Source organism: Azolla caroliniana, unplaced genomic scaffold (genome assembly GCF_043228905.1).
Source record: "Azolla caroliniana isolate FFs.n. ecotype wild unplaced genomic scaffold, voAzoCaro1.0.p SCAF_1, whole genome shotgun sequence".
Lineage (NCBI taxonomy): Eukaryota > Viridiplantae > Streptophyta > Polypodiopsida > Salviniales > Salviniaceae > Azolla > Azolla caroliniana.
In genome coordinates this window covers 1,326,654-1,349,934 of record NW_028230436.1, presented here as the reverse complement: position 1 = coordinate 1,349,934, position 23,281 = coordinate 1,326,654, and the positions used below count along the sequence as shown (strand labels likewise).

Sequence of the window (23,281 nt, the reverse complement as noted above, 5' to 3'; positions counted from 1 at the left end):
TAAACTTGACCAGCAACTATCAGATGCTAAAATACTGGATCCCAATATTATTGTAGGACTAAGCATTCAGTATTGGTGAAAATATTCATATTAAAAATTTTCACATGGTTGTTATGCATTAACATTTTGTCCCACTCATATTTATTGTTTAAATGCTGAAACTGAAGGCTGATATGGTATGGGTAGAAGTATGTTATCAGTTAGTTTTTGCTCAGCTCATCATGTGTAAGATATGGTATATTTATTTGAAGGAGCAGGTTTAGCAAAAGCAATTTGACTTTATTACTCTTTACCATGGTGCCATGAGAATGTTGGTGGAAAAAGAACACATCAGTGATCTGTGATCAAGATAATCGGTTCAATCTTAAATAGAATGAAGCATTAACTGAATGTCATCGGGTCTCTGATCACAATGTGTAAGCAGAAATTGAGAAGATGGATTGTGGCACCATGTATATCCATATGGGCCAGATGGATTTTGTTGGAACCTAAAAATGTGATAAATAGTCTGATAATAATTATTTGCAAGTGGTGTTCATACTTGCAGAATATGATAAATTTTAGAGCTATACTGAGTGACGTGCTACTTTATATGAAAGAAAATCACATCTACATACACTCCTAGACAGTGACATTTAATTCATATCCCTATCAGCAATGTATCTTGTGTTAGTTTCAGAAACTTCCACGTATGTGATCAGAAAGAACATCTTGAGCTCTTGCCCTTTCAACACAGGCAGTATATCATTGCATAAGATTGATTATGCAACCATGATTTATAATACAAGATAATCTGAGTACTTGTGGTGGTGCAACCTAATCGTCAAACAGTGCAAATGATGACCTCTTTCCATGTATACGTCCAATAATGATGGAGATCCAACTTATTTTCGCCTTATTTTTGTAGAACCCATTCAAAACTTCTCTTTTTAATTGTGGTTGTCAAAATTGGTTATGTTCTACATCAAAACCCTTGACATTTTGTTAGTAAATGACCACGTCAATACAACACACAAACTCTTGAGCACATCTGGCTATGCTCCAATGACATTCACTATTATTAACCAGTTTGCTTTAGCTACTATATTCAGTAAACCAATTTATATAAAAGAATGTATGACATTGATTCCTTTTTGGCTTCTACGAAAACGCCCTTTAATGGGTATGCTGTATATATCATATTTACAAAATGATGAATCATTTCTTTTTCCTCCCACTAGTCTTTGAAGAGCGACTGTTCTGTTTTGGTGTTGGCGGTGCGGCTACTCTTAGAACAGTCCCATCCCGTATGTCTGAAGTATCAGTAGTTGCCAACATCCTTTGAGCTTCAATGCAAACCATGAAATCCCTAACCTGTATCAATTAGAGAAAAGTCCGTAGAAACATAAAATCTCTCTTTATAAAAATAAACCGTTGACCCATTCATCCAAATCTACCCACTTCTAATTAACATTTGTGTGCAATGATCGAAAGGTACTATGGCAACATCATTTTTTCTACTTTTTGCCATTTATACCAAGGTCGTATAGAGTTTAAACATAGTCTTCAAGCAATTATTTAAAAGTAATAACCTGTTCCTCCAGATCAGCAATGCGATTATCTCGCTCTTCAATAGCAGCTCTCTCACTGAAAAAAAACAGAATGGTATTTGTTTGCTTGGAGTAAACATCAACCAACCTGATAATAACCAAGCCTCAAGTAAAACTTAAAAACCATAATTGAGCCTCCCATATTTATACAGTGGACAGTTGAGACTCAAACCTTTCTTCAGCTTTTAATATTGTCAACTTCCAAGACTCCTGGTTTGCCTTCATGGATTCATTCAACTATTTGATTTGATACATCCATAAAAAGAAAATTTGAAGTTTTAGAAATTGAAGCAACCTACACATTTGGAATGGATCAACTCTCCCCAGAGCAAATATAAAAATTAATAACATCTTTCTTTATATGCCCAGGAGTGATGATCCTAATTATGATCATATAAGTACAGAGTGTGGTGATTTTCACTTGCTCAAGGATTTTCTTTTCTTTCTCAGCTTTCTCCAGTCTAGATTGCAGCTTCTGTAATTTAAGGCTCACAGCCTTTTCTACAGCCTGTGCAATGACAGTTTCTTTCTTCTGTTTTGCCTCTGATAGGATACCTTCATAATACTAAAGAAAAACTTACATTAACAACTGAAATGAATACTTTTTCAAATTGCACAAAAAATGAGTTCGGAATTCAACTTACCTCTCTTTGCTTTTCTAGCTGACTAGTAAGCAGTTGATTATATTCAGAAAAAATCTGGCACAAAGATCAAACTTTTAAGCTGGCTATTTATTTTCATACTTGACAATATATGTAGCAAAGAATCTATCTTTTAATGCTTTTAGAAATCAGAACTATGACATAAACACAGTTCTCAAGTAGAACATTCATTGAATAAACACAGTTTTTTGCATACATTCTACATACCCCATCTAGCTTGCTGTTCATTAAAGCTTCAGTCATTCCAGATACATCATGGCTGCATCCATAAATCCCACATTCATTCGTCCCTTCACCACAAGGTGCATTCAGTTCTACAAGTTTCCCATCAGTTTTAGATTGAATTAAGCGATGTACGTATCCATCACCAACATAATCCCACACTCTTTGGGTTTCTACTTCAAGGGAGTAGCAATGGTGACTTTCCTTCCAGTGTTTTATTGCATGACCTTGTTGATATCTGAAGGAATAATTTCCTTATTATTGTCATTTATGTGTATATGAGGGAGACCATTAAAGGGTAACAGTTAAGAAGTGTATACCTTCCACATCCGACAAAGCTACAAATAACACAGATCCACAAATTCTCAGATGTAGCGCAAACTGTACACATGGATTCTTTAGACTGCTCCTGGCAATAATGGCATACCTACGCACGAAACAAGAAGACATTGGTAAAATCATGACTTGCTCAATTGGTTTATATTTACGATGGTAAAACGTGTGTATCTTTACAGGGCAAGATGAATCTTTCCACTTTATGATGCTTGGAGTATAAAATAAATAATTGCATGCTGGAGTCGAGATCCCACTTATATGCTGATCAAGTCGTTCTGCATCAATCATCATAAGTTTATCAATGGAAGTTTGTTGGTTAGTCTATTACATTTAGAACCCATCATTTATCCCTACTCATAAAGATATCTGTATACCAAACTAGAGTATTACAGGATTAATCTTTTTTATTTGTCTGTGAGAAAATGAGGAAGAAACAAACAGAAGAGTAATTCATGAATAAGTTAAAAAAGAGAGGAAAACTTCAAGCGAAATTAAAAAGAGAGAAAAAGGAAAGAAAGACGTATTTAACACTTTTTAAGATGTCAAAAAGGCCTATGAAACCAAACAAAAGTTTCCATCTGTTATCTTTGACACCAAACTGAAATTTATATAACTAAATTATTATAACTCCCAAATGTGCCAGAGAATATCACCAGCTAAGCATTTCCCCAGTCTAGGCTTAGATTGATGGAAAGTTCTGCCTTGGAAAGATCTTCAACATGGGCTGACCATTATGAAGGTTTTGATTCAAGCAATTAAGACATAAAAATATAAATGTAATGTTCAAAATGAAATCACACAAAATTGAAAACATATAAAAAAAACAGACAATAGAAAGTCATTAATTTTTTTATAATGTAAAAGGATAAATATGATTGAGAAGAAAATGAATTCAAAAAGTTGTTAAAAAATAAACACCACATAAAAAATAACCAAGTTGTTAAAAATGTATTTGTAATGCCTAGGAGCTAGCTCTGCCATTCCTAATACTGGAGATTAGCACTGTGAGGCATCTTTTTCGATTTCATACCCAGACAAAGTGGACATGTAGGAAGCTCAGTTAAACCAACAGGGGGAGAGGAGGCTTCTTCTCCTGAGTTAGTGAACTGCACATCTGCAATAAAAAGCACATGGCATGACTCCTCCTGCAGTTGAGGGAAGAGACTGTTTCATCATATAAAAGCTTCATCCACAAGAACATTACAAGAAGTTTCTGCATTTTATAAGATACAAACCTTAAAGGAAGAGAATGGCTTCCCATTATAGTGTTTAACGAAATTATCAGCTGAGCTCTGGCTGTCAAATTTCATTATAGTGCTGTATCTGTCATTTGAGACATCATTTCTAAGGCAATAAAGAATATCAATCAGAATTTGTTTTTCGATATTTCAAATCTCATTGAAAAGGTTGGGATCAGTGATTCACCTAACAAATCTTATTTCCTTAACATTCTGCAGAAATGTCCCCATAAATTGGTAGAACTCCACATTCGTCATATAACTTGGAATGGCAAGTATGTATAAAAGCTCACTACGTTCAGGCTGCACTAGTATCAAAACAGTTAATTGTAAATCAAGTGACGCGGCCATCGTTATAGAAGCAATGGCTCTTCCAAATAAAACATGATTAGCTCAAGGCATCAAGCCGAAGAAAAATATATAAAATCTACTCCTTGATATTATATGCATCCACAAGGGCAGTTAATATCGTAGTCATAATTTTGGAGACAATTGCATTAAGTTCATGTAAAGCAATGGTAAACATAGATGGAGGTTGGTAGCAGCCAAAAACCCATCTAATATAACAGATAAAACATACCAGAACCAAAGAAGAACATTTGAAGATAAAATAACATCTTTCTTAATTTTTTTCATTCATCACTAACACATGTCTTCAGTGTAAGTGTTAGTCATGTGTGCCTTTGCTTAAAGGGTTCATGCACAGTTTCTTAGCCTTGTGCAGAATATTGTCTGATATAGTACTTGAGAGTACATTCTATGTTCTTTTTCTGCAAAAAAAAACAGTGCTTATATATATAACCTGTACATAGAGTCCATTAGAATCAGTCCATCAAGCTACAGTTATTACAGCCACCTGTTTATGTATAAAACTGTAAAAGAAATGGCTTTGCACACTCAGTTTCAGGAGGTTACAAGTCAGTATCAGTACTAGAATGAAGTCCTTCCTAGAGACATAATTGTCTAGGAATGATACCACCATTACTCCCTTGACCTTGTGTGCAGGAGGGATGAAAAAGTTTCTGTAATAAAGCAGGGGATTGACATAGAGTCAAGTCAGGGAACTGGCTGAACGCATGGTTCATTCATTTATCTTTCTTAAGATATATTGCTCAACGTGGGAGCTGTCTACAAGAGGATGATTCTCATGAAGAAAATGTTAATTGAGATTATTATGCTCTGCCGAGCTGATTTGTCCTCAACAAAATAGGATGATTCTCATGAAGAATATGTTGATTTGGCAAAGATATGCTGCCAAATGGGAAGCTGCTCTCATCCAGGGACATGGCCACCATGTTATATCTCACGTTTCCGTTGACTTTTTACTTTCATGCACTTAATCATCAGTTATAAAATTTCTCAAACCCTGCTTAAGTGCTTCCTTAAACTTGCACCCCAAATTCACAATTTGAGTTTCAAATGAAGCTTAGATTCTTTAAAAAATGGAACTTGATGAAATGTCCAATGTTGTGAAAACTATAAACACAAATATTAATGACATCCAAATTCGAAATTGCATTATTTAAGACAGTTTCTTGGTGAAACCTTGTCTTTGGCTTCAAATTTAAGGCATGCCTTGAGTACATCTTTCATCCAACACACCACCTCACAGAACAAAGTAGTGTGAAAATTGCATGGCAAGCACATCAATCTCTTACTACATACTTAAAAGAATGTCATGTTTCAGTCTTTCTAGTGGCCAAATTCAGAGTCCCTTATCAAAGAAAGATGTGGGTTTCGACTCAATTTGCATACTTCTTTATTATGTGACCAAATTTACATATCAGCCAATCATTTCAAAATGTTGTCATGCAAGAAATAATGTAATGACAAACATATTTACTGTTCAATATTACTTTAACCACTCTGCTTGAATCATGTATCTATATATAATTGGATTTAATGGCTAATACGTCTTATTGGAGAAAGGATTTCATACAAGACATCAATATAGTTTGCATACTTCTTTATTATGTGACCAAATTTACATATCAGCCAATCATTTCAAAATGTTGTCATGCAAGAAATAATGTAATGACAAACATATTTACTGTTCAATATTACTTTAACCACTCTGCTTGAATCATGTATCTATATATAATTGGATTTAATGGCTAATACGTCTTATTGGAGAAAGGATTTCATACAAGACATCAATGTAGTTTGATGAGAAATCTGAGAAAAATCACCATGTTACGATTAAAAAGTGGAATGAGGATACTCTGTGGAAGCACGTCGCACAAAATATGTATCCCAAAGTTAGTTTGAGGAAAATTCTGGGGTTAATCAGCATATAAGATGCTCAATTGGATAAATTAAGCAAATCACGGATATTCAGAATGTCCTGAACTGTAGTTCGAGGAAAATTATAAATACAAAGTCATTTGAAGCGCATCGTCATGCGAAAGAAAGGATGCGGAAATTGTATATATCTCAAAAATCTGGTAGGAGTAATAAGAGTACAAATGAACCCAAGTTGGATTGATGAAGGGAAAAAACGTGTACAAAAGTCATGATGCACACATGGATGCAAGAAATCTCCAGTAAAAATGAAAAGAGAATTGAATGGAAAAAAATAAAAAGTGGAGAAGGAGAAATACCTACCGGTAATAGGCCAACTGCGTGGGGCGATGCCGAGACATTGCGGAAGAGATGTGTGATGCCACAAGTAGTCTCGGACACAAAGAGCGGATTTGTTTCGCCTTCGATTCTCGCATCCTCATCGCCATCAACATGGCCCTTGCAATCACCACGGCCATCGCCATCATCTGGACTACTTTGTAACACCTCCTTCATCTTCCCTCCATCTCCTCCTCCTCCTCCATCTCTGGTCTCCAGCACATGAATCTTAAGCACGAACATTTGTAAGTCTGACTGTGGGTCTCTTCCTCCTTCCTCTTCGTGGTTCTTGAACATACAGCAGAGCGGAGAAGTATGAAAGACGACTAAACATACACACGCACGTACATATATGTATACAGTATACTATACATGTACATATGTATATGTATGTATACATATTGTATGTACATATATGCAATTCACAATGCTTTGTGTGCAAGAATTAACAATCGACAACAGTTTGGTTCGGTTTGAGAGGGTCCAAACCGAACCGTTTAAATTTTTTGAAACCTGAACCGAACCATGAAACCGTTAAACATTTTTCAAACCGTAAAAACCGCAGTGACTTTGACAACTATCCATGTTGTTGTGGCAATCTCCAATGTGTAGAAAAGAAGTCGTTTGGGCAATTTCTAGTTGGTAGGAGAAATGAAGTATATACTAGAAACAAAAGGTTCTTGCTAACGTCAAAGGTTCTCAATGGCGTAGACAAAAGGTACATACTTGTGGAAATCCATATAGATGCAGCAGGGTCTCATTTTGGCACAATAAACCCTAAGGTAATGAGAAATACGTACATGTTCTTATTGGGTACAAGAAGTGGGTTAGACAATGTTTTTGTTTAGCCTTGTCAAAAATCATTAAAGCAAAAACCCACCAAACATTTTTTTGTTGTCCTTGGAAAGGATGGGCAAACTTCCACATATACGTATATATATTCCTTAAACTAGAACGAAAAGGAAGTACAAGATAGCGTGTGATGCAATATGATTGAGAAATATTCTAGCAAAAATCAAGATGCCAATTTGAAGGGGAGCGGGGAGTTAATGTAGATAGGATATGAGAGCCAATGCTTCAACCCTGTTGCAAAGAATTTGGTGTTCTCCAAGTAGGCCAAGCATATTGATATTCAATACCATTTCGTATGCACTAGAGCTCCTTTGGGATGAGAAGGTGAAGTTGGAATATTATTTGATGGAAGACAATTATGTGAAGATATGTACAAAGGCTTTGGTTCATGACCAAATTAAGAAGCTATTGACTCGTAATTCAAGTATTGTGTGAGGTCAAAAAGCAACCAAACGATTTGGGATTTCGTAAATGATACGAGAGCCAAACAATTGGAAGAGAAGAAGTTTGTTGTATAAAAAGATGAATTGGTTTTCAAATCGGATTAGATGACACAGTTGATGTGGTTTTTCAAAGCGATATATGTGAATATGCTCCAAGAACACTCACACGTGGACTACAAGGAAGAGCAACACATTGAATATAGTTGATGGGTTAATAGTGTGGTATAATATCATATTATATATAATTGAACCTTGGATTTTATTCTAAGGTTAGTTTTCATATCACTTCTTGAGCTCTATTTGTATTTGTATTTACTCACTTAGGAGCACACAAGGAATTGCTCCTGTTGTACCAAACCTAGTTCTTGCAATCACGCTTTACTACTCCACTAACCTTGTTCTTGTTCTTGTACTTGTGTGTGTGTGTGTGTGTGTGTGTGTAGTAGTAAAAAATAAAAATAAAATTTAAGAAATAAAAAACTTGTATATATATATATACACACACACAAACACACAATAATAAATAAGAAATAAAAAAACTTGAACATATATAAAAATACATATATACACACACAACCTTTTATTAGTTGTTTTTTATTGTTTTTTTTTCACAAATTTCTTAATTTTATAGGAAAATTATAAAAATAAAAAACTTGTGAAATATTAAAAATTGACAATAAAAATAAGAAACTTGTCGATAAATAAACAAACAATTAAAACTCAAACAAAAAATAAAAAACGTGTAAACAAATAGAATAATAAAATTAAAATACTTGTAAATTAAAGAAATAATGAAATATGGAAATAAGTAGTATTATGATTTGGTATATTTGGAGGACCAAGTGCTTGGCGGTATTCCAAAATGTTATGGAAAGGACCGCTTTGACAATATGGGAATTTGAATAGAGATTGAGCATAACTCTCAAAGGTTATTTGGATAACATTAAAATTGACACTCAACATGCAGAATTACAACGTTTCAAGTTTCATTATAAATGGAACAAAGCTCTATTTCATAGGCAAGTTCTTGATAAGGTGGAGTCATTTTACTTTGTACTGATATATTTATTTAAGCCAATGGCTAGAACTTAACTTTGGTTTAGAATGCCAGGGTAATTACTTGTATGTATGTAATTTCTTGTGCTAATGTAGTGTCTTTTCCAAAAATTTAAAAAGATAGATAGATAGATAATAAATAAATAAACACTATAATACAAATAAATAACTCGAAAGAATTAATGAAAAATTACTATGTCATTCCAAGGTCAAAGTATTTCTATATATACCTAGTTGTAGAGGGTTCACATGAGGCCAACTCTACTAGTCTTTCTCTATATGGCATCTTATTTGTATCGCGATTGTCACTAAATAAACCATCTTTGTGAATCTTCCCCCAAAATATGGTCTCCCCCCCAAAAACCCTCGTACATATTGAATGTTATAAGTGGAATTATTTCTTTGAGTTTTAAGGGTTATGCAAATTTTATTTATAATACAATTAAGGGAAATTTATGACCGTGTTCATTTCCCTTTGATTCTTGAGATGCATCAAGAGTTTACCATTATCTATTATTTTGAAAGAGGGATTTGTGTATGATTATGTTAATCAATGTTTACATAAACATGATTCTTTCATTCATACATTTAAAATTAATAGTTGTGTGTATATATACTCATATGCTTTCATTCAAAAGTTTATGTGAAGTAGTGTCTCATCGTTAATCATGATATCACATGTGCACAAAGTTGTATGTGGGATAGTGTATACATGGACGTGAATGAATCACCTATTTGCGTTGATTATTGATCGTTCAATTACTGTAAATAAGATGGTCATGTTCATGTAGTTAAAAGAAATGAGTGTGTGGTTACTTGCTAAGTTGTAAATGTTGCGTGAAGCTTAGTAGAATTGAACAAGACATGTCTAGCATAACCTCAGTGGTAGTTTGGCAATAATATTAAAGGATATAATGTGAATACCCACAATTATTGGAAAAATTTATGAAGTACTCGTGATAAAGGAATCTGGGCACAAAGCAATATTATAAAGTTGCACGAAAGGCATCATTGTCAATTGCGCATAGTACATTGACCTTTGTACTTCTACAAATATGTATCATGAACATAATGAAAGCATAGTACGTAAAATTTGTGTTCGTCTAGCATAACATTCGTTTTCCTACGTTGGAAAACGAATGCGAATGTTATTCAAACATTCTTGTGTTTTTTTCCATTTTTTAGGCTTATTTACCTCATAATAAATAGATAATCCAAAGTATGGTATTTATCATTCTTTGAGGGTGTTTTTATTACACGAATGGTTAAAATCGTCCGCGAATGCGAATGTGAATGCGCGTATGGTACGTATGGTTCATACTATGAATGAAAGTAATATGCTTTTTTCAAAAGGTAACCTGAATACAAGCTCATGCTATAATTTGCTATACATATATATAACATACACTAACAATAATGTATTTCAACTATCCATTCATTTTACTAACCTCTCATTTCCTATGTATGGTGTTATACATTATGCCGATTTCACATACAACAAAGTGAAAACACGATACAATTGAGAGTGGCAAAGAAAATTCTTGCATGATGATGGTTGAACATAACGTGGCAATTTTGTTAGCTTGTCCACGATTGTCGTTTATATGAAAAAATATATTGTAACATATGCTTGAGACCAAAAAGGTGATTTTCTGTAATAATAAGTTGTATTTGTAATTTACATAAACCAAAACTAACAATCATATATATGCAAGTTCCAACTACCCCTTCATTTTACTCATTTACTACACATCTCGTCTTATACATCATGTTGATTTCACGTACAACCAAATGAAAACATATTGTTTAAAGTACCGAAGAAATTTATTGCATTATGATGGTTGAACATCATGTGGCAAATTTGTCAGCCTGTCTAGGATTGTCGTTTATATGAAAAATATGCATATATTGTAGCGGTCACATTCACACGGAAATTTAAATAAAGTTTGAGGAGATTGGGAAAGTGGTACCTTAAGACATCTGTCCTCTTTGTCTCAAATGTATTGGCAAGTCGTGTTGTTACATAATTCCATACGAGGGTGACTAATTAATTACAATTGAGCAATTAAGAACATAAAAATCACCCTAACCATTTGTTTAGCATTGTAATAAAGTTCTAAAACAAATGTGTGTTCAAGAAAATCAATACAAATATTTTATTTGTGGGCAAAGTAGCATATTGCTTTAAATGATTCATAACGTAAATTGAATAATTGTTTTGACCGAAAAAGACAAGGCAACTGCAATAGTCTTCAAGAAGTCAAGAGTGGGCCCACCGCCCAATCCTTTGAAGTCATGTACATCAAATTGTCTAGTAAAGCATAAGAAAACAGTTATATATTATACAAAAAGAAGGGGGGGGGGGGATTAAAAGAAGTGATCCAGGTATTCGAAGAGTGAGTGAGTGTGTTTTGTTTACCAAATTTGAGACCCATCCATATAAGGATAAACATTTATGTGATTATCATCGCAATCATCATAGCCAATATAAACTCTTATCCAATTATCAAATACCAAAATGTAATAACTATACCCATGTTATCGCCACTATCATCTTCATCTTCATCTTCATCATAATTGTGAGCATCATAAGTAATTAAGCTTGGTGATATATATAGCACAAATCAAAAGATCGATATGGATGTCGAGTTGGAGAAACCCATTAGAGTAGTTGGGAAGTATGTGATACTTTGCACCATAGTTGCCACCCTTAGCTCCACCCTTCTTGGATATGGTAAGTGATACTATTTTTTCTAGCTATTTACTTTGTCATCTATGATTGTAGATTATTATATAAATTTATTGTGCCATTGTCGCTTACAATCATTGTCTTATACATTTGTACTGTAGAGAAGAATTGGAAAATAGAATAGTGATATGGTGTTGTTTCATGCAATGCATTACATTTACAAATTGATGAATTAGAAATGTTTAGTGTCCACAAAGTCACCAATATTGTCCCAAAGAGACAGAGGAGGCTAGGAGTGCAAAACAAGACATACTCGAGGTGATTCTGACTTAATTGTTTGGAGATTGTGAGGTCATTTGTTTGATACATTAATGTGGCAACTTATAGTTTAAGACAAGCCATATATTATGTAACAAGGATGTGTGTGTGTATTAAGGATTTGAACTCACAACCATATGTTGTTATCCTGAATATATTTCCACTCGAGTAAGCCCATTTAAAAGTAAAACTACAATTAGCATTCATCATTCATTTATATACTCTTCAACTACTTAATCTTCATATCTTTTAAGTGATTATCAATGATCATTTTATAAACCATGATAATGTATCTTTCTTCAATCCTCTCCCACACTTTGCCTCAAACCCGAAAAAAATAATTTGTCCACCAAAAAGGTGTGGCACATTTATTGGGATCGATTTTCTTTGTGGGTATTAAATGAGATCCAATAAGTGGCTATTGTTATAGTGCCTATCTTAAAAGTTAAATGTGAGTCTTAATTGGGTTCAAATTGATGCGATTTTACCAATAATTTGTAAACAAATACACAATTAAGTCTTGACCATCTCAAGCCACCCTGCTTTGATTTTTATATGTTTGTATCTCCTTCGAGCATGCATGTATCCTTTTCCCATCGCTGTAACTAAATATGGACATATCACAAACTTAGTGAAATTGAATCAAAATATTGATGTACTTGCTTGCCATCAATGCATTTGTAGTTGTGATGTATGTGTACACATTTTTCTTCTGTCACGACTTCATGGCTTTCACATGGTGTAAGATCATCAAGTATAGTACCATTGATTAGACTATTAGAAGTATGATTCTAAATGTACATGTGTGAATATTACTGCAAGATTATGTAACTTTTGATACCAAATGGTTTCAAAAGTTTACTTGAGACCCCCTTAACCATATGTATGCATTAAAACCATAAATATGAGATACTCATGTTACCATGTTTGTAAAGCTTGAGGCTCTAGCCACACCTTTTGCCTTTGGTGAAACACAATGATAACATGATATTTCACCAAGCTTACATACCTCTTCAATTTGAAACATCTTTATTTGCAAATACTTTATTCAGACATTCAATTCCAAATACTTTATTTGCTTTTCTATAGTCACATTGGAGCGATTTGGGATTGAATGCAAGTAAACTCTTAAAATTTTACTTGTTGAGTTTGAAAAGCAAAATATTATTCTATTATTTACTTCTTATTTCCTAAACCATTGGGTCATGACTCTTACATATGTAGTTTGGGCCCACCATTTGCGTAATGGTAAAGTACAAAAAGAAATATAGACGTTGTCACACAACCATCCATGTCGGATTTAACTAGATAGAAGCATATGTATGGCTGCAATGACATCAAAGGAAGACAAGGTTAGGAGCTACTAGATTATTGATTATGATTACGTCAACTATAGAACACTTGAAAACTACAATTATTATAATTGTTACTTAGAGGTGACATATGTTGATACCAAGTTGATAGCTAGGGAGTCCACGCCACTTGCAACAATTTTGGAATATTAACATCTTTCCAAGTAAGCCAATGCTTTAGGTACAAAAACAAGAAATAGAGGATCACATAATTTGAGTGTTTAAGTTTGTTGTTTATAACCCATTTTATAATTTACTAATTACTAGGATTTGAAGTTCCTTGACCATAACCTTGTACCAATCTCATTTTCCATTGGAACTACTCTTTTGTACCAATTTGATCATTTGATAGATGCCTAATTAACATTAGCATTGTTAGTGAGCATTTAGATGTATTTATATAGACAGGTGAATCCATGCATGTCATGCGACATGCTACCACCATCATGTTAGATACACAAGTCGTTGCACTAGGACTCCCTCCCATTTTAGCCATACAAGGATTCACACCTTGTACCTTGGATTAATTTGTATGCCCTTAGATTAGAAATACCGTTACTATTATGGCTGATAAAAAATTAAGTATTCGTTGATAAAGTAGCGCAACCATCACACATAAGAAAACACCAAGAAAACATCAAAATACTCTTAACTTGTCGAGTATTTTCCAGAATACCTGTAAGTTAATTTTGAAAACATAGGGATATTAATAAATTCAACATATGGACATTTTTGGTATCTTTTAAATTAAAGATGAATTACAATATAACTATGAAGCTTCATATGTTCCTCTCTAGTTGCTGCTTGCTGGTTTACACTGCAGCATCAAAGTCATAAAATTGAGAGACCCAAGTTTGATCCTCACCATAGGCTAGACCTTGTCTCATAGATCACTACCGGTCTCTTGTGGACGTTAAAAAGAAATATCAACATACCTTTCTTTCCCTCTCTTCTTGAATCCATACGCCACTCAAGATATGGAAGGTTTGCATGTCGTAAGCTACATGAGCACATAACACACAACATGCTTCTTTGTTGTGGACTTAATTTATAAGCAATGTCATTTGAGTGCAAAGATTCTCATTGTTTGTCATTAGCCACAGTCTATTCAAAATGAGGTGTCGTATTGTCCCCACATCAAAGACAAAGGCAAGGATAAGATGTTTCAATTTCACTGCTTAATAAGCTTACCTAGGAGAGATATAATTATTTCGGTATATTATTTGAAAATTTCCCTAATAAAATAAAATGATCAAATCATGTATTTTTATCATTTCCAGATTATCAAACCCAAATATACAAATGATTTGCTTAATCTTTCATGTTTATTCACAAATTCAAACATTTGATCCCCAACATCTTAAAAAAACAAGGAAAGCATTCTGTCGAGATAGATAGTCAATTATAAACACCCCATAACACAACATTTCTTCCTTAGCAGTAAGACCATAATTGAGTGATAAAATAGTCGTAGCACTTCTTATCAATCGTCACTGGCATGGTTTCACACCCTCAAGGAATATGCTCCTTGCACACAATCGTGGTCACATCCTGAAACCACACCAACTTGTTCAGGCCTCACAAAACAGCAAGTATCCAAGAGTTCATAGGCAAACAGGCACCCCACAAAGATACCAACGACCAGTGGGTGTATTGTTGGGTTGCAGAAAAGAAGCTTAGTGCCAGTTATCATGTATAGAGCTTATATGAGTGATAAATACCTTTCGGACAATTGGAGGTGTGAGTTGGTCTCTTGTTGTTGCAGACATTGGAGTGATGAGTGGAGCTCTATTGTTTGTAAGCCAAGAGCTAAAGCTAGGACTGGTACAACAGGAGGTGGTAGTGGGTTCATTGAACCTGATCTCACTTGTGGGAGGAGCCATGGCAGGGAGGCTTTCCGACATTATCGGGAGGAGGCTAACCATGGCTGTTGCAGCAGCTATCTTCTTCGTTGGAGCTGCAATCATGGCCGGTGCCAACTCCTTTGGCATACTTTTGCTAGGACGGCTCATTGAAGGCATCGGTGTTGGGTTTGCTATGATGATAGCACCAGTGTACTCTGCAGAGCTCGCCCCGGCCAGCATCCGCGGAACACTTGTTTCGCTTACCGAGGTCTTCATCAATTTTGGCATCCTGCTTGGCTACATCGTAAACTTTGCCCTCGAAGGTTTACCGCCATCTTACAACTGGCGGGTCATGCTGGGCATCGGAATGGTTCCCGCCATCCTACTTGCATCTGGGGTCCTCTTCATGCCGGAGTCACCACGTTGGCTTGTAACACAAAAACGCATTGCTGAAGCTCGCCAGATCCTCATCAAAACTTCAAATGGAAGCCTCAAAGAAGCGCTAGCTCGGCTTGGCGATATCATGGAGACAGTTGGCTTCTCGCCATTGGTCGACCCTTCTGTTGATCCCACACCTGAAGAGTATGATCGTGCATTTGGCGAGGCCAAAAAGCAAGGTGCGGGAGTGTGGCGGGAGCTTCTATGGAACCCAACTCCAGCTGTGAAACGAATGCTGATATGTTCATTGGGCTTACATTTTTTCCAACAAGCATGTGGGATCGACGCAGTTGTATATTACAGCCCAGTGGTATTCGGGGAGGCTGGGGTGAGAAGCAAAGTTGGGAAGCTTGGCGCCACTGTCGGAGTCGGGTTTTGCAAGTTCATATTCATATTTGTAGCCACAGCCATTCTAGATCGGGTGGGGAGGAAGCCATTACTGCTTGCAAGTGCAGGAGGGGTTACCTTAAGCCTATTCTCTGTAGGAACAGCCTTTATACTATTAGGAATCAACACAGCCAAAGGGGACACATTGGTATCAGCGGCTGCATCACACTTCATGAAGAGTACCTCAACAATTGGAGCGTCGATAACTATAGTGGCCATATGTGCCTATGTTTCATTGTTTTCTATAGGATTCGGACCAGTTGCCTGGGTGTTTATTTCAGAGATCTTTCCTCTTCGTTTGAGGGCTCAAGCCACAGGATTGTGTGTGGCCGTAAACCGTTTTGTGAGTGGTACTGTGGCTCTCACATTCCTTAGCATCTCCAAGGCCATCACCCCTGCCGGGGCATTCTTCCTTTATGGTGGCATTGTTTTCTTTTCCATCATCTTCTTCTCCATCTTCATGCCAGAGACGAAAGGTAAGACACTTGAGGAGCTCACTCTCATTTTCCAAGGCTCGCCTAACAATAACAGTCAACAAGTAGCTGAAAAAGAGCTCCCCCATTAAGCCTCTGCTATTTACATATATGTGTATTGTATATATCTTGGGTTCAATACATAGATATATAGCTTGGTCTCTATGGAAGACATGTTGGTAGGTATATTAGATAATGCTGCATCAGCTCACTTTCTTTGACAAGTTGAATGATATATCATATAGTTATGTCATGATTTATCAAAACATTAGATAGGAAACTCGTATAAGTTTTTATACATCATGAAACCAGCATACATACACTCAATATTTTTATGTTCATTGTTTTACTACATGGTATGTACACACAATATTTGTATTCCCGTTACAGGGAAATGCATACATAGAAAACAAGACAACGAGAAATACAACTTAATATGACATGCACGATGTTATTGTAGAAATAGAGCTTGGTTACATAGTGGCACGAAAATCTGTACAGAAGCAGAATACAAAAAGGATGCTTGGGAATGAAAGTTTACAACCCATTCCTAAATCAAAATCGAAAATACAAACTCCTGGAAGTAAAGTTCATTCTGTTTTTTTTTCTCGAGTATGAAATATCAAAACCTACATATATATGTAAATAGCCAAAGGTGGCAAGAGCAGTTTATGCACTTCAAGAAACATCAACCTCTTAAAGTATGCTTGGTACATTACTCCCTGATGGCAATCTGCACCAATTCAAAAACCAAAGGATAAAGAAACATAATGAACCAAGCATGCGTACAATAACTTTCACCAAAACTAGCTTCACATAGCATTGAATAAGGAATAAAGAGAATATAAAGATAATTGCAAGTACATAATTGCAACAATACTTGATTTCATACAAAATTGAAAAAGGCTATCGTCAACAATTTCAAGGTGAAGTAAAAATAAATTGATTCCAATCAAGCCCTAAAGAGAGTAAAACAAAGCTCAATGTGTGTGTGTGTGTGTGTGTGTGTGTGTGTGTGTGTGTGTGTGTAACTCCCAAGTCTTTTGGTAGAATTATAATTGTTACTAAACCTCAGAATAGAAATCTTATCTTGACTATCTAGCACTTCTATCTAATGGTCTTTGTGGATATTATCAAACAAAATTACATCTCATGAAACAGAATGCAAGAACTGAGGCCATGCAGACAAAACAACCTTAACAGATCAATAAAACAGAAAATGAACCATTGACATAGCATAAAATTTTATAGAGATTAATTAACCCCTTACTTGTGGTCAGCTGGATTAGCATAAGCCTCATATACTATGTTGGTAACTGCATCTCTTCTTATCTATGATTCATAGAAAATAAATTTGATTCTCGGTAACCAACGAAGGGGAAAACATTTAGACCGAAGTAAAACCTGATTCTGTGTTAACCACAACTTCTATATAGGGTCGTAAGTATTACCTGTGTTGCTTCGCCTCTCAATCCAATAAAGGAAATTTGGGTAGTATCTCCACCAAAGTTTTCGGGAAAATGCAAAACAAGGCTTGCAACTCCCTGGAACTTCGCATACCTAAGGATAGTTTTGAATAAATCAAATATATAACTTGGTTTACTGACTTTTGGGAAAATGAATCAAGTTTAGTGACGTTCTTTGAAACTCTGTCAAGAACTCTAACCTAGTTGGATATTCCAGCTCTCCTCGGTAGTTTTCTGCAAGCTCCCATTCCTTATGTTGCAAAATCTCAGAAACGTCTCACAAAACTTGTAGCAATTAAAACCTAATAGCACCATATGAACAGCAAATACCTGGATAGGATTCATGTCTCCAACAACTGAGAAATCAATATCCTCTCGGTTAATGAATCTGAAAACCAGTTTTAAAGACCCGGAAAATCTTATTATCCATTTCCACACCAAACACCACTTTCAAGATGGAACAAGTAAAATCAGCAATCAAAGAATAGCACTTCCGAGAAAAATTGCAAAGTCCCACGGCAAAAGACGTGGGTAGCATTCAGGGTTTTCACAGGGCATGGCATTTTAAGTAGTGTTTTGTAGCTGTTATAGGGTTCCAAGCGTTGTCCTATGCTTCCAAGAGGTGAGTATTTTCGACAACATAATCTCGCAACTGGATCAGCTCAACCATTGTAGAACAAGTTTTGATGTGCTAGTTAATCTAAGTAACATATGCATATGCACCGCTTTAATAAATTCAACATTTGCATTCATAAATTGATATTAGTTGTTTTTATCATGCTTGAGATATGTCCTAAAATTGTTTGATGGAGAAACCAGCTTCAACTTTATTTTCCCAAGCAACAAACAATACATTCTTATGTCCATGGTTTAATAAGATAAAACCCTGGCATATAATCTGAGTTTGAGAATCATACGCACGCATTTTCGAAGGACTCCGTCCTTCATCTCCACCAATGACTGAAATGCTTTTGATTTTCACATCACACGTAAATCTACAGCAAATATCCCAATTTAAGGGTTTAAATCCACATGTTGAATGTCAAAGAACTTCAGAACATATTTTAGACAAACAGACTGAAGGCTACAGCCATCTACAATGATGTGAATGTATATGTTTGATTACGGGATAAAAAGCAAAAGCTCGGGATCATCGTCATTGCTCTCCAGAAAATCCTGTACAGAAACAGAGATGCATTAAATTGTTCACAAAATAAATTTGACTAGAAGATTGATTTGAGAATATACACAAGATTTATCCCATCAGATAATATACAGAAAACAACATAAAGATGATGTTCTTTTGAATACAATGACAGTTCACATTTTCGTACGCATCTACAATGGGTCACAAATCATCAACTATCGTGTCCTCTTTAAAGTTAAATTTTGTAGCCCAATGTAGTTGTACACAAATCTCATATTCTCATTATTATAAATCCAATGAAACAAAGCTGGGATCTAGAAAGCACAAATGGTCAAGGAAGCCAGCACAAGGTGCCTATACATATAAAGATGAATTTGAACTATTTCACAAATATTCAGCCAACAATGAGCACCAATTGATTTCTAGTTTAAATTTTGATCCATGAACAAACAGAATGCAGTATATTTTACTGAAACAGATCTCTCAAAGTCAGCAAATGATCCATCCATACATTCGAATTTTCAAGTCTGACATCCCAGCTTTTAAAAACCTTCTTGCCACTCCCTTCTACCGATTCATTTAAGGCCCATACCTGCAGTTGACCATAAGATTCTAATGAAATACAATATAAAACCCAAATGTGTAGCTCAAAATATGGTTTTGAATTGAAACTGAATAAGGATGCTGCTAGACTTATCAGATATTTAATTCTGATAGTTATTTGATTATAGATATATTTGGGAGAAACCATGTTTTTGACTATGTGATCACAATTGTCACCCTTAGCAACAATACAAGTTTGTTTATCTTAGTACTTATGTTTGCTTTCACAATATATTAAGCTTCAACTATTACAACCATGATCTATTCTCGGCAATCTTAAGCTTCAACATAAATTTTGAGCATGCTGTTCCTCCAATCTCAAACCTTACAATGTGAGGATCCCATTTATGAAACCCACTCACCAGGCAAAACAACAAGAGTGGTTTCAGCTGTGTTTTGCACAATGCAAGTAATCCTAGAAGCTAAACTTTTCTGAACATTAGATCAGATATTCAGCTATTATCCAAGCTTCAATCAATAGCTGAAGTCAGCAATACAGTGGATAATCAGTGAAAATCCATAAGTGGCAGGTAGAGTGCAAAGGGAACACAGTAAGTTGTGATCATTATGTTTCTTCCATGCAAGAAACAGGCACAGAAACTGCTGGCTCCTAGTGTTATCATCAACCAAAATGTTCGTAGTGATAGTGGCAAACCATAATTCTAAACAAAAAAATTGCAAACATCACTTCAAGTATCTCAAAGAACCTTTTGAGTATTCACAAAAATATTGGATGGCTCTGGAATGATTAATCTCTCGTATAGGTATAGGCCATTTTGTTGAAGAATATTACATTGTCGGAACTCTTGTGTGGGGCATCATCTTGATGATTCTTGAATCTCAAATGATGAATCTCTTCTTTAGGACACCAGCTTGAAGAACTTTTAATACTTATGCCAAATCTTGAATATCAAATTATGAAAATTATAACGCATTATATTGTAGTCTCCTCTGAGAAAAAACTTGTTTTCTTATTTGGCATAGTTTCGGTACTTGTTTTCCATGTAGGAAACTATGAGAAAATGTCGCCAATTCATCAGAATAGGTACAAAAAGTATATGATGATCCTGAATTTGCATTTTTTCAAAACACTCACTTTGCAAGTTTAAAAATTTGAGTAATTTTCCTATCCATCTTAGGAAATCTAACTCCAAATCATCCGATTACGGGACATGTTAAAAAGGTACCCACATATTAATCGACAGCACATTTTTCACGAATTTCAGAACTCTGACTCCCGTAACGTTTCCGAATTATTTTGTACGCCCAAATAGGAGGAATACAAAGGTACCGAGGAGGACATGATTGCTTTAATCAATGCTGAGGAGTTGAATTAAAGTAGGTTCGGCATTTATTGTGTGGATACATAATGCGTACACACATCTGCATTATGTGTCCACACAATTGTCCAACCTACTTTAATTCAACTGCTCAGCATCGATTAAAGCAATCATGTCTGTGGTATAGTGACTGGTCTGTTTACAATGCATGTGGTATAGTCTGTTTATGTTATTTGAACAAATTTTGACGTTTGTGATTTCTTCACGATTCCCCCAAAGATTCTTTAAGTCAACATACGTATTACCTGTATAGCGACAATCACATAGAGATTCAAAAAGAGACGCAGATATTGTAAGATAGATTACCCTTGGCATGTCGATTTGTTTGTAGAGAGACCAAGAAGATTCGCATTCGTGCTCTGAGCAGTCGTGGCTGTGTGTACGGCTCGCCATGTCCAAAATCTCTGGAAGAAGAAGAGAGGGGAGGAGGAAGACCATGAGCTACATGTGTATGTGCGAGCGTGCGTGCGTGTGTATGTATGTATGTATGTATGTATGTATGTATGTATGTAGAGTGGGAGGGAGGATATGTTACATAGATGTGGGCAAGTTATGAGAACCACAATTTTGTGAGAAGAGTATGGCTCGCCCATTCTAGGCACTTCCCAGCTTTGGTTATGGCGCCTTCCTCATTTTTACTACACACATGTCGGTCTCTGGTAGCATGTTAACCCCTATTCTGGCACCTAGATCATGGAGGTGGCATGTTTGGGGAAACTTGAACTGTTGTCATACGCATCTTGACAGTTTTGTGGTAGTGCTATGTTACAATGATCTATTGCCTTAGATCACTTGACAAATATGATAAGTGTTGTGTTCAAACAATCTAATATCGTACTAGGTAGGATCGAACCTCAGGGATTCGCACTCATTATAAAAACATTTTTGTGTCTCTAATTAGAGATAACATAGACCGAATAAATGGTTGCTTCGTCTTCAGAACCGAAATGTAGAGGCATGTAATACATTGTTATCTACCTTGAAAGCTTGTGGTAGCATTCGTTTTTTATTTGGATAAAGGTAGATTGATTGGAATTGGATTGGTGCGTATAGCATGCTGAAAAAGCATTGTAATGGTTCCAATCGATGAGTTGCAAGGGCTTATCTCCGAATGCAACTACTTTTGTTGTTGTCTGTTTAATAGCTAAAAATGTGTCTATGGAATAGCTTGCAAATTAGTTGATTGTTTTCCTCTGCTTTGGAGTACATAGATTTGTTTCCTCAACGGTTGTCATACACAAGATGGGTTGGGGGAAAAATTTTGTATATTGGAGCTATTATGACTTCTTTAAAACTAATGGAAGGGTATTTTGTTTTGGAAAAAAAAAATGTTGCTTTGCATGAGCCTTTAGACTTTCACTAATCACCACATGGGTCTTGCATTTGTAGTGCGAGAAAAGGGCCCTTCTTCTAATAGGCGATAAATTTGAAGAGTTGCAACATTGCAACATCTATCTCACCTTGAATTTCATCATACCACCCTTTCAAGGTATGCACCATCTACATCTAGACGTTCCATATACTTCCCACTAGATGCACAATAGTATTATCAAACACCTTAGAATATCTAATAGTCCAAATAAAGCACATTGTGGTGGTGCATAGCAGCACCCATACCTCTTACACTACCTTTGACATATAAGGAATTTCCATATGACTTCGTTGCACCACCCTTATCCTTCCTCCTTGAATTCTAATAATTGTGGAGTTTGACAATGGGTAGCACTTCCACAAGACTACCAAAGTTGTTTTCTCATCGAGTTCATACTCATCTCCATCCCCAAGCTCCAAGGGTGGAGTTTGCTCAAGTTGGTGATAGAGAATTAATAAGTTGTTCAAACATATGTTTGTTGAGTAAGGATAGACAAACATTGTTTTATGCATAGGATGCCAAGACTCACCATGAGTTGTTAGTAATCCATGTATTGAAGTCTTAATGTGATCTCATATAAAGGTGAAACATTCACATTGCGCTTTGACACATAATGTGTCGTCTACTTTTATGCTTTAAATATCCATCGTGATCGAATGGCTTGTTCTTGCTTTGTATAATCACATCTAGCATACAATGCAGTTCATGGGATCGATATTGCCAGATATACATACGTAGCATAGTATCTCATATGCACCATAACCTAGATGTGTATTTATGTGTTTCACTTGGCAAATTTATCTCTCAATACATTATTGCATGGAAATATTTTATG

At 35.5% G+C, this 23,281-nt stretch overlaps 3 protein-coding genes across 4 annotated transcripts; 1 reads left to right on the top strand and 2 right to left on the bottom strand.

Moving 5' to 3' along the window:
* Nucleotides 1-1,157: 1,157 nt before the first annotated feature.
* LOC147868173 (BRAP2 RING ZnF UBP domain-containing protein 2-like) lies at nucleotides 1,158-7,000 on the bottom strand. Its single transcript, XM_087316054.1, has 12 exons — nucleotides 6,652-7,000; nucleotides 4,235-4,350; nucleotides 4,045-4,153; nucleotides 3,840-3,954; nucleotides 2,987-3,084; nucleotides 2,794-2,900; nucleotides 2,459-2,711; nucleotides 2,234-2,287; nucleotides 2,011-2,154; nucleotides 1,762-1,826; nucleotides 1,572-1,626; nucleotides 1,158-1,353 (listed from the first exon to the last, which is right to left on the bottom strand). Exons 1-12 carry the CDS (start codon nucleotides 6,961-6,963, stop codon nucleotides 1,198-1,200), a joined length of 1,584 nt encoding a protein of 527 aa, XP_087172180.1. The 5' UTR covers nucleotides 6,964-7,000; the 3' UTR covers nucleotides 1,158-1,197.
* Nucleotides 7,001-11,425: 4,425 nt separating this feature from the next.
* LOC147868172 (putative polyol transporter 1) lies at nucleotides 11,426-16,761 on the top strand. The gene is made up of 3 exons (XM_087316019.1): nucleotides 11,426-11,751; nucleotides 15,142-16,633; nucleotides 16,665-16,761. Exons 1-2 carry the CDS (start codon nucleotides 11,655-11,657, stop codon nucleotides 16,608-16,610), a joined length of 1,566 nt encoding a protein of 521 aa, XP_087172145.1. The 5' UTR covers nucleotides 11,426-11,654; the 3' UTR covers nucleotides 16,611-16,633; nucleotides 16,665-16,761.
* A 182-nt stretch (nucleotides 16,762-16,943) lies between these two features.
* On the bottom strand, nucleotides 16,944-21,550 carry LOC147868171 (uncharacterized). 2 transcript variants are annotated; one of them, XM_087316021.1, is made up of 9 exons: nucleotides 21,381-21,548; nucleotides 19,643-19,723; nucleotides 19,111-19,160; nucleotides 18,902-18,979; nucleotides 18,315-18,372; nucleotides 18,185-18,234; nucleotides 17,970-18,078; nucleotides 17,789-17,850; nucleotides 16,944-17,251 (listed from the first exon to the last, which is right to left on the bottom strand). In XM_087316021.1, the coding sequence occupies exons 1-9, from the start codon at nucleotides 21,510-21,512 to the stop codon at nucleotides 17,215-17,217; spliced, it is 657 nt and encodes a 218-aa protein (XP_087172147.1). In that variant the 5' UTR covers nucleotides 21,513-21,548; the 3' UTR covers nucleotides 16,944-17,214. The 2 variants fall into 2 exon arrangements, with proteins under 2 accessions (XP_087172147.1, XP_087172154.1); XM_087316028.1 differs by lacking the exon at nucleotides 19,643-19,723 and having other exon boundaries at nucleotides 21,381-21,550.
* Nucleotides 21,551-23,281: the final 1,731 nt, after the last annotated feature.